The sequence below is a fragment of the Sapajus apella genome, unplaced genomic scaffold (assembly GCF_009761245.1).
Source record: "Sapajus apella isolate SASKATOON/1434 unplaced genomic scaffold, GSC_monkey_1.0 scaffold4, whole genome shotgun sequence".
Lineage (NCBI taxonomy): Eukaryota > Metazoa > Chordata > Mammalia > Primates > Cebidae > Sapajus > Sapajus apella.
Window position 1 is genome coordinate 57,446,532 of NW_022436944.1, and position 12,320 is coordinate 57,458,851.

At 37.8% G+C, this 12,320-nt stretch overlaps 1 protein-coding gene across 2 annotated transcripts in view; it reads left to right on the plus strand.

Moving 5' to 3' along the window:
• The window catches only part of OXSR1 (oxidative stress responsive kinase 1), a 99,483-nt gene that overhangs the window by 53,352 nt on the left and 33,811 nt on the right, over positions 1-12,320 (plus strand). For both annotated transcript variants that reach the window (XM_032270437.1, XM_032270447.1), the window contains 3 exons: positions 2,227-2,336; positions 4,495-4,596; positions 5,283-5,416. In XM_032270437.1, the coding sequence (XP_032126328.1) occupies positions 2,227-2,336; positions 4,495-4,596; positions 5,283-5,416 (346 nt within the window). The remainder of the gene's footprint in view (positions 1-2,226; positions 2,337-4,494; positions 4,597-5,282; positions 5,417-12,320) is intronic.

The window sequence follows — 12,320 nt, forward strand, 5'->3', positions numbered from 1 at the left end:
AAACTACTTGAAGGTTTTTAGTAGGTTTTTAAAAAGTAAAAACTCTTTATAATTGAGCCTAAAAAATATGTTGTGTATAAGTTGTTTGAGTCTTTATCATATTTAAGTATTTTAAGGCACGGCTTCCTTTCTAGTTAGTGATAAAAATACCTAGTACTTATTGAGTGTTTAGTGTTAAAATATATTACAGGGACTATTCCAAGTATATTATTAATTCATTTAATCCTCAACAACAACCTTGTTGAGTAGGTACTGTTATTGCCTCCTTTTTATAGATGAAGAAATTGTAGCACAAAGATTGAAAATACCTGCCCAAGTTCAGCAGACTAGTGGCAGAGCTGAATGCACTGAATGCACTTTTTCCCCTTTCAAGTGCACTTTAAAATGTTTACTTTACTATTGTTGTTACAATTGGAACAACATTTTAAAGCTCTTAGAAATTTGCCAGTTTAGGAGCATTGAAAACTGTTATTATTTTAGAGAAAGGGTCTTGCTCTGTCATCCAGGCCGGAGTGCAGTGGGATGAATGTAGCTCACTGCAGCCTCCAACTCTTAGGCTCAAGCAGTCCTCCTGCCTCAGCCTCCCAAGTAGCTAGGACTACAGGTGCCCACCACCATCCATGCTCAGCTAATTTTTTATTTTTTATAGACATGGGGTCTCAACTTACTGTGTTTGTTGCCCAGGCTGGTCTCGAACTTTTGGCCTCAAGTGCTCCTCCTGCCTCAGCTTCCCAAAGTACTGGGATTACAGGGATGAGCCACTGTGCCCAGCCAAGATTATTGTTTTTTTTTTTTTTTAATTTTTCATAATTCTAAGTACATTTAGACAAGATTATTGTTTTTTAAACCTGTATAGACTTGTTATTTTTAAATTGTACTGTATAGATAAGCAATTATCTCGAATAAATTGCTTGAAAGTGGCAGAATTCATAGACTTCTGAATCTGGAATTTTAAAGTTTACTATGCTAAAGTTATCCTTCACACAATCAGTTTGTCCATAATTTATTGTATTTTCAAATTGAAAAAAAAAGTATAAAATAGAAATTATGAAAACAAATAAATTTGAAAATACAATAAATTATGGACAAATATGGGCTCATTTTACATAATGCAGAGTGTTCTCGAACAGACACAGAAGTGGAGTCAGAAAAGGTGTACAAAAGTTGGATAAGGTATATGAGAGCCTCACTATATTAAAGTTCTTTTGGTTGTATTGGAAATTATCACCGGCTGACTTAACAAAGCAGGAATTATTGAAATAAACTAGGAAGTACACAGAATAAAAAAATCGACTGAACAGCTAAGCCTCAGAATGGGCAGGAACCCAGTTGTGCTGGTGACCTTCAGGATGCTGTTAGCATGGCTCAGCTTCATTGACCCTTAGTTTCTTTGTCTGTCCATTCAAGCTGTACATTTCTAGATTTAAGATAGACCTACCTTGGATTAAGGTGTCTAACCCTGGCTCAAATCAAGTATGCCCAGGGGTCAAGGTGAGGGAGTACAGATACACACCCAGGGCTATTTACAGAAAAAGAGGGATCCTGATGAGACAAGCAGTCCTCCTTATCAGTGACTGGTACTTTGGCTTCAGTATTGTGGGATAAAATCTTTGTAGAGAAAATCCTGAGGCTTAGAGAAGTGAACTAAGTTTACCATTGTCATATACCTACTAAGAGGTGAAAGAAGTTAGGATATGTATTAAGAATTATGAACTTTAATTTATTTGGGGCCAAGTTCTTGAGAGCTCTTTGAATACTAAGTTAAAAAGGTTGAATTTCATTCTATAGGATTTTCTGAGCTGAAAGGGCCATGTCAAAGTGATAATTTAAAAATGAATGAATGAATGAATCTAATAATGGTATGTAAAATGGATTAGAGCAAGGAGGAAAATCTGAGAACATGATAACATGTGGGGGTGGAGAGGAATGGAATGAGGCACCTGCTAAACTATGTCTTTTTTTTTTTTTTTTTTTTTGCGAAGATGAACTCCTGGGCTCAAGCAAGCCTCCTGCCTTGGCCTCCCAAGAGTGTTGGGATTATAGGCGTGAGCCACTGCTCCCAGTCTAAGCTATGTCTTAATTTAGCCAAGAAGTTCAGCAAAAAGATGAGAAACTATCATGCTTCTTATCTTATATATAGGATGGTGACTACATTTTATTGTTTTTCTATTTATTTATGAGGGTTGATGCACTTTCATACAACCTTGCTGTTGTATTCTGTTTCAGACTTTGGGGTTAGTGCTTTTTTAGCAACTGGTGGTGATATTACCCGAAATAAAGTGAGAAAGACCTTTGTTGGCACCCCTTGTTGGATGGCACCTGAAGTTATGGAACAGGTACTGTGTCTTTTTTTCTGTTTTAAATGGGTTAGGGCTTTGTTATGAAACTGAGAAAACTTAAAGTGTTTGCTTTTCTTTGGCATACCAGGTTAGCTTTGGGAAACATGTCCCTGTTTCTTGGTTAGGACTTTAGTCCACCCTTGAAAACAAAACAACAAAAACACTCTAGGACTTTGCAAAGGATATATGAAACTCAGGAATAATATAATCAAGGTTTGTGTTAATTTTATTCATACAAATTAGACTAATTTTTACATCGAGATTTACTGCTGTGTTTCTTGAAGGACTGGTTGTGTCTATGTTTCCATTTCCCATTTCCTCTTCAAACAGTTGCAGTCTGGTGCCACGCATCCCATCATTTTAAGGAAATTCTGCTACTTCTCAAATCCAGAGCTCATTTCTTACTCCTTATCTTACTTGTCCTGTTGGTGATATTTGAAACTGTTGACCATGCCAACTTTATTCACGTTCCTAGCCTCCTTAATGTTGTTTCTTCATTCTTGTCTTGTTTGTCAAGCCATTCCTCTGACTTTGCTGGCTCTCATTCTCCTGAATGACACTGCTTCCCATGACCTTATTCCTGAGCTTTTCTCTTCTCTGACTGCAGACACTCACTAGGTATTCCCATTTGTGCTTCTTATTAATGATTTCTAAATTATGTCCAGTTTTTCCCCAAAACCTCCATATAGATATTTCTAGTTCTTAATAAGTGCTTCACATAAATGCCTTATAGGTATATCAAACTCAGTGTGCTACGAACTAAATTCATTTTTACTCTGTTTTAATCACCTGCATTCACCCTGTTAGTGAGGGAAGGATTCCCACTGTAAAGTTATGGGAATGGCTGAACGTACAACACCTGACATTGGACAGATGAAATTGACAGCCATCTCTTAGTCACATATACTCACAGCCTGGGGAGGAGGACCCTGCATGCCATGCTGCACCAGTGGGGTTGCACTCAGTGGCAGAATGAATGAGAAGGGGCTTTGGAGACGGGGTTTGTAGTACCAACAGAGTGTGATGGTCCTTGGTTTCCTTGAGAAGATATGATTGACTGACAGGGAGCTGAAACCTGCTTCTCAGGGCCAAGCAGGAACTGTACCTGGTCATTTGCTAAGGAGGATTGTTGGGCTAGGAGGCATTCTCTGCGAGAGCAGAGTGGAGAGGGGAACTTGTACTTAGGTCACTAAAGGCCCTTCAGTTTTACCAGAGGACAAGGCAGCACATACTATTGATCCTTACTTTTAGGCCTTTCAGACTACACACTTCCCAAACCTATTTCTCCTATATTGCTTAGGATAGAAAATTAAAATTTATAGCCACATAATGTGCTGGTGACAGTGTATAAGTAGAGAAATTTGGCAACATATTCACTCTAAAAAGTTTAAAAGTATTCACAATCTTTGTAACTTTTTCATTGTGGAAATTAAGGTGCCATAATGTAGCTCCTTAGGAAAACAAAAAAGCTACCCCACTACAAAACATTTTGTTTTCGTTCTTTCCAGTATTTTACTGTTTGTAAAAGTTTTAGGACTCATGAGCAATTTTGTTTTTTTCTTCATGTTTTGTCACAAATGTTTCTTATATGTTCATATAGTATTAATGAATATTACTTTTAACTGACTAATTTTTTAAAATATACTATACTTAACAGTTTCTTCACTGTGGGTGAACATTCAGGTTGTGTCTTTATTTTTTCTATTACCAAATATAGTTAGCTTTTGCCTACTTTACTGGTTTAATGCTTATGAACACTTTCATTGTTCTTGGTACACATTAGAAGCTAGCTTTTTTGTTTGTTTATTTTTAGAGACAGCCTTGCTCTCTCACTCACTCCGGAGTACAGTGGTGCCACCATGGCTCATTGCAGCCTTCAGCTCCTGGGCTCAAGCTAGCCTCCCATGTAGCTGGACTGCAGGTGTACATCATCACTCCTAGCTAATTTAAAAAATATTTTTTTGTGGAGATGGGGTCTCACCATGTTGCCCAGGCTGGTCTTGAACTCCTGGCTTCAAGCCCACCTAATCCTCCCACCTCAGCCTCTCACAGTGCTAGGATTAGAGGCATGAACCACTGTGCCTGGCCTCAGAATCTAACTTTTGAAAGTCCTTTTATGCTGATAAAAAATAATCATGCAAATCTGTTCTTGCAGGTCCGAGGTTATGATTTCAAAGCTGATATTTGGAGTTTTGGAATTACAGCAATTGAATTGGCCACAGGGGCAGCTCCTTATCATAAATATCCACCAATGAAGGTGAGGTTCATATTCCAAATACTACCCCAGCTCAGGTCCCAATTCCTTTTCAGAACCATTTGCCAGTCTTTTAATTTTGTGTGTGTGTGTGTGTGTGTGTGTGTGTGTGGCAAAATACACATACCATAAAATTGACCTTTAACTTTAAATAGTCATCTTTAACTATTTTGAGTGTATAGTTCAGTGGTATTAAATGCATTCATAATGTTGTGCAGTTATCACTATCATCTATATCCAAACTCTTTTCATTTGAAAACTGGAACTCCGTACCCATTAAATAGTAACTCTTGATTCCCATTCTTCTCAGCCCCTTGTTTGTCTCTACGATTTGACTACTCTCAATACCTCATATAAGTGGAATCACACAATGTTTATCTTTACATGACTGGTATTTCACTTAGCATAATGTCCCCAAAGTTCATCCATGTTGTAGTATATTGCAGAATTTTCTTGCTTTTTAGTGCTGAATAATATTCCGTTGTGTGCGTGTCTTGAGAAGCTAACCATCTACAGCATATTATTTATGTGAAATACACATAATAATTCTGGGTTTTAAACAGTTGATTTAGATAGAAAATAAAATGTTATATGTTGGTATGGGGTGCCTATTATGGAAAAATCTTGGCCACAATAGTTAAACTTTACTGAGTCATCACAAGTTTATAGTATACTGAAAATTCTTACAGGTCTTAATGCTGACACTGCAGAATGATCCTCCTTCTTTGGAAACTGGTGTTCAAGATAAAGAAATGCTGAAAAAATACGGAAAATCATTTAGAAAAATGATTTCATTGTGCCTTCAAAAAGATCCAGAAAAAAGGTAAAACATAAGAAAAAGTTTACTTTTCTCTCTAATAAGTAAAATATCGTGAAGAAGTCTAAGAATCACACGCATGTATGTACAGGAAATTATTTGTACATATTCAAATGAACTAAATGTAAACTTTAAGAAAGTATACAGAGACCATTATACTAGATTGGAAATGATTTCTGCCCTCTTTGTAGCATACAGTGTACCCTAAATAGCTTTTTCCTGATTAATTCCTTATAAAGTTGTACATTGTGAATTCTGTATTAATAAATGCCAAATTAGTCGAGAGGTTTGTTTTCAATTTGCATTTAAAATTTATAAATGGATGTCTTAATGCCATTTACAGTATTAATAAAGGAAAGACACATAGAAAATTTATATTTAGTATCAAATAATCATATTTATTTCCATGTTAGAAAAGTATTTTAGTAAGTGGACCAAAAATTCAGATAGCTTCCTTATCAATATTAGATTGAATGGCAAGTAAGCAAATAAATAAGAACATCTAATGTGTGTAGCTTCGTGAATGAAACATAATCGTAGAATGTTGGGCACAACCTTTTATTTTTGAAGTCACCTGGTACTTAGTCATAGGGGTAGGACTTGAATCTCAAAGTTCTGATTCCTAATTTAGGGCTCTTTTTCTTCTGAATCTTATTTGTCTGTTTTACATATATATTCCACCCAGCTTCTAAGCACTGAATTCTTTAATTTTTGTTTCTCTAAAGATCATTAAAAGGGAAAGACTCTGATGTTGTTGATCACATCTGTAGCATATGTAATAAGGCTTCAGAATTTATTGTTGGAAATGTTGGAAAGGGCCAGAAAAACAGGTAGCAAAATTTATACCTGTGTTTTATAGTTTTTTTTTTCCTGTTTCGGAGTAAACGGTTAAAAAAGACAGGGAACACTTTCTTTTACCAAATTAGTTGATTAAAGAAACAAAATTCTCTTGTTACAAATAACAAGAAATGCCAGATAAAATCTATCCAACTTAAAGATTCTCAGATGCCAGAAATAATGAGGAAAGCCTTAAATTAAAGAAGAAATAATTGTGAACAAACCCTGTGGCTGTCTTCAGTGGGTCACTATTCATTCTGATAACCTACTGATTTGGATTTGTAACTCCCATGTGAAGACTGGAATTGAGATCTCGGGCCCACCCTGTGGGGAGTTTGAACTGAGATTCTTCTTAAAAGTAAGAACTTCAGATGTCTGTATCCTCAGTAAAAGGATAGACAAGAATGAAAACTGTCAGTCATCACTAACAGAAAACAAAAATCTCTCCTGAATAATCAAGCCCTTCAACCTGGACATTCTACAGGTTTAGAGTCTATGTACTACCTATATTATCCGGGAACCCACAGGATTAGAAAGTTAAAAAAACAAATCACTTTTATTTTTGTCAGAAGCAGTCACAGAGCTGCACTGGAAGAACACTTAAACTCTAGCTCCCATTGGATTCCTGAACATAATGCCCCACTGTAAGATAAGGTCACAATCCAAAATTAAGAAACACACAGTGAAACAATACATTATGAACTAGTTAACAGACACAAGCAGAAGGATTAGTGCCCCAAGAGATTTAGGTAATACAGTGATAATCTGAAAAGATTAAAAAATTAAGTATATTGAAAATAATTAAAATCATAAGAGAAGAAATCAAAACCACAAGAAAAGACTGTGACTATGACAAAAGAACTAAATAGCAATGCCAGAAATGAAAAATACAGTAATTAGTGTTTGAAACTTTTTATGAGTGTGAGCTAGACTTACTGACTCACTTCTGGTGAGTAGAGTATGAAAAGGAAAAATAGCAACTTTTAATGCACCTCCTTTACCAAATGACCAAGGTTAACATCACTATTAATAAGACATTGATAATACTGATATACCTCTTGATACAGTGCAACAAGATGAGCACATAACCAGTGAGGTATTCTTCCTCCAAATCTGTAACTTCAGTCTAGAATGAGAAAACATCAGACAAACCCACTTAAGGAATATGCAGCAAAATACCTGACCAGCACTCTTCAAAACTGTCAAGGAGAAGAAACTAAGAAACTGTCACAGATTAGAGGAAATTAAGATGACATGAAGACTGAATGCAACAGACTGTCCTGTACTAGATCCTGGCACAGAAAAAGGACATTCGTGGAAAAACTGGAGAAATTGAATAAGTCTGTAGTTTACTTAATAGTATTGTACCAATGTTGATATTTTAGTCTATTTCCTTATTGTAGCATGGTTATGTAAAAGGTTAACAATAGCAGAAAGTGGTGAAGGGCATATAGGAACGCGGTACTAGCTTTGCAGCTCTGCTGTAAGTCTAAAATTATTATAAAACTTTTTTTTAAAGTAAAAACCTGGAAGCTATAGAAAATCTATTCTAGTTTGTAAACCGAAATTAAATTTTGTTTAGAACATTGCTAAGTTAAATAACACACACAGTGGACTGGTTAAACAAAACAACCAGTAAAACAAAAAAGAGATTATTTACTCATCAAGTACCAGGCACTGTGGTAAACACTTAACATATATCATTTAATTCTCACAGGAATCCTTTGAGGATAGCACTATTATTTTCTTTATTTTACAGATGAAGAAACTGAATCACAGAGAGGTTAAGTAACCTTCTCCAAAGTCACACAGCTAATAAATGATGAAATCAGAATTCCAACCCATGCAATTGGACTAGAGTGCCCATTCAAATCAGACTACACTATACTGAGGAGATTGCTCAGAATGTAGCACAGAAAGATTAAAGAGGGAAATATGAAAAAAAAGATTAACATTTGGAGGGTAGAATGAGACGGTTCAGTATGTTTGTGTGTATGTACACACACACACACACACACACACACACACACACGTACATGTACGTATATGTGAACTTACCAAGAGAGACTAGAGAGAACGTAGAATAAGCAATATTTAAAGAAATAATAGCTGAGATTTTTCAGAGTTGATGAAAGACCTATATTCTCAGAGTAAAGAACTATCCCCTCAGAATTCCAATTCCCCTTCTTCCACTTGTACATGTCGTTGTGAAAATGCTGGACACAAAGCAAAGACAAGCTCCTAAATGCAACCTCGAGGAACAGATTACCTACTGAGGATTAGCAGGTTGACAGCCACTTCCTCAATAACACAACCGTTGAAGCCAGCATTTAGTGAAATGCTCAGAGAAGATACAGTCATGTGTCACTCAAAGATGGGGATACGTTCTGTGATACGTGTATGAGGCAGTTTTGTCATTGTGTGAACATCGTGCAGTGTGCTTACAGAAACCTAGGTGGTACAGCCTACTGTGTGCCTAGGCTGTTTAGTGTAGCCTGTTGCTCTGACTGCTGTCAGATGCCCAGTACGTTTTTGGCCAAAGCATTAAGAGGCTCATGACTGTCCCTTTAACCCAGAGTTCTCCAGCTAGTCAAGCTATCACTCAAGAATAAGCTTGAAATTATTTTGCACACATAAATTGAGTTTTCCAGTTACGTTGTATAACTTACAGAACCCATATGTTGTACTTTAGAAAGAAGGAAATGAAGTCATACGAAAGGAATGAATAATAAGCAATGTTGAACAATCACATGGTTTTTTTTTTGTTTTTTTTTGCGGGGGATGGAGTTTCGCTCTTGTTACCCAGGCTGGAGTGCAATGGCGCGATCTCGGCTCACCGCAACCTCCGCCTCCTGGGTTCAGGCAATTCTCCTGCCTCAGCCTCCTGAGTAGCTGGGATTACAGGCACACGCCACCATGCCCGGCTAATTTTTTGTATTTTTAGTAGAGACGGGGTTTCACCGTGTTGACCAGGATGGTCTCGATCTCTTGACCTCGTGATCCACCCACCTCGGCCTCCCAAAGTGCTGGGATTACAGGCTTGAGCCACCGCGCCCAGCCCACAATCACATTGTTGAACATACTGAAATCTTGAGTGAATGGGAAAATAAGAATGATAATGTAGAATTTCAGTTTGCATAGCACTTTCACATTTATTCAGTTTCTTAAGCTTTATAATCACCTGAGGTGCTGGTTCTTAAACTTGAATGCATATTGGAATTACTTGGTGAGTTTTAAAAATTAAGGCAATTAAAGATTCTGCTTTATTTTATTTTATTTTTATTTTTTATTTTATTTATTTATTTTTTTTGAGATGGAGTTTCACTCTTGTTACCCAGGCTGGAGTGCAATGGCGCGATCTCAGCTCACCGCAACCTCCGCCTCCTGGGTTCAGGCAATTCTCCTGCCTCAGCCTCCCGAGTAGCTGGGATTACAGGCACGTGCCACCATGCCCAGCTAATTTTTTGTGGTTTTAGTAGAGACAGGGTTTCACCATGTTGACCAGGATGGTCTCGATCTCTTGGACCTTGTGATCCACCCGCCTCAGCCTCCCAAAGTGCTGGGATTACAGGCGTGAGCCACCGTGCCCAGCCAATTTTATTATTTTTTTAAATTGTACTTTAAGTTCTGGGATACATGTGCAGAATGTGCAGGTTTGTTACATAGGTATACACTTACATGAGGGTTTGTTGCACCCATCAACCTGTCATCTACGTTAGGTATTTCTCCTAATGCTATCCCTCCCCTAGACCTCCACCCCCCGACAGGCCCTGGTGATGTTACCCTCCCTGTGTCCATGTGTTCTTTTTTTTTTTTCCCCCTATTTATTTATTTTATTGCATTTTAGGTTTTTGGGGTACATGTGAAGAACATGCAAAATTGTTGCATAGGTACACACGTGGCAGTATGATTTGCTGCCTTCCTCCCCATCACCTACATCTGGCATTTCTCCCCATGCTGTCTCTCCCCAGCTCCCCACTCCCCACTGTCCCTCCCCTGTTTCCCCCCAACTGACCCCAGTGTGTAGTGCTCCCCTCCCTGTGTCCATGTGTTCTCATTGTTCAACACCCACCTATGAGTGAACAGGCAGTGTTTGACCTTCTGCTCTTCTGTCAGTTTGCTGAGAATGATGGTTTCCAGGTTCATCCATGTCCCTACAAATGACCCAAACTCATCGTTTTTGATGGCTGCATAATATTCCATGGTGTATATGTGCCACATTTTCCCTATCCAGTCTATCGTCGATGGGCATTTGGGTTGGTTCCAGGTCTTTGCTATTGTAAACAGTGCTGCAATGAACATTCGTGTGCACGTGTCCTTATAGTAGAACGATTTGTAATCCTTTGGATATATACCCAGTAATGGGATTGCTGGGTCAAATGGAATTTCTATTTCTAGGTCCTTGAGGAATCGCCACACTCTCTGCCACAATGGTTGAACTAATTTACACTCCCACCAACAGTGCAAAAGTGTTCCTATTTCTCCACATCCTCTCCAGCATCTGTTGTCTCCAGATTTTTTAATGATCGCCATTCTAACTGACGTGAGATGGTATCTCAATGTAGTTTGGATTTGCATTTCTCTGATGACCAGTGATGATGAGCATTTTTTCATATGTTTGTTGGCCTCATGTATGTTTTCTTTTATAAAGTGTCTGTTCATATCCTTTGCCCACTTTTGAATGGGCTTGTTAGTTTTTTTCTTGTAAATCTGTTTTAGTTCTTTGTAAATTCTGCCTTTGTAAATATCAGCCCTTTGTCAGATGGGTAAACTGCAAAAATTTTTTCCCATTCCGTTGGTTGCTGATTCACTCTAATGACTGTTTCTTTTGCTGTGCAGAAGCTGTGGAGTTTGATTAGGTCCCATGTGTCTATTTTGGCTTTTGTTGTCAATGCTTTTGGTGTTTTGGTCATGAAGTCCTTGCCTACACCTATGTCCTGAATGGTTTTGCCTAGATTTTCTTCTAGGTTTTTATGGTGTTAGGTTTTATGTTTAAGTCTTTAATCCATCTGGAGTTAATTTTAGTGTAAGGTGTCAGGAAGGGGTCCAGTTTCTGCTTTCTGCACATGGCTAGCCAGCTTTCCCAACACCATTTATTGAACAGGGAATCCTTTCGCCTTTGCTTGTTTTTGTCTGGTTTGTCAAAGATCAGATGGTTGTAGATATGTTGCGTTGCCTCCGAGACCTCTGTTCTGTTCCATTGGTCTATATCTCTGTTTTGGTACCAGTACCATGCTGTTTTGATTACTGTAGCCTTGTAGTATAGTTTGAAGTCTGGTAGTGTGATGTCTCCTGCTTTGTTCTTTTTGCTTAGAATTGACTTGGCTATGCGGGCTCTCTTTTGGTTCCATATGAAGTTTAAGGTGGTTTTTTCCAGTTCTGCAAAGAAGGTCATTGGTAGCTTGATGGGGATAGCATTGAATCTGTAAATTACTTTGGGCAGTATGGCCATTTTCACGATATTGATTCTTCCTAACCATGAACATGGAATGTTTCTCCATCTGTTTGTGTCCTCTCTTGTTTCATTGAGCAGTGGCTTGTAGTTCTCCTTGAAGAGGTCCTTTACGTTCCTTGTTAGTTGTATTCCTAGGTATTTTATTCTCTTTGTGGCAATTGTGAATGGAAGTTTGTTCTTGATTTGGCTCTCTTTAAGTCTGTTATTGGTGTATAGGAATGCATGTCATTTTTGCACATTGATTTTGTATCCTGAGACTTTGCTGAACTTGCTTATCAGTTTCAGGAGATTTGGGGCTAAGACGATGGGGTCTTCTAGATATACAATCATGTCGTCTGCAAATAGAGACAATTTGACTTCCTCCTTTCCTATTTGAATGCCCTTTATTTCTTTTTCTTCCCTGATTGCTCTGGCTAGAACTTCTAATACTATATTGAATAGGAGTGGTGAGAGAGGGCATCCTTGTCTGGTGCCACATTTCAAGGGGAATGCTTCCAGTTTTTGCTCATTCAGTATGATATTGGCTGTTGGTTTGTCATAAATAGCTTTTATTATTTTGAGATACTTTCCATCAATACCTAGCTTATTGAGGGTTTTTAGCATAAAGGGCTGTTGAAT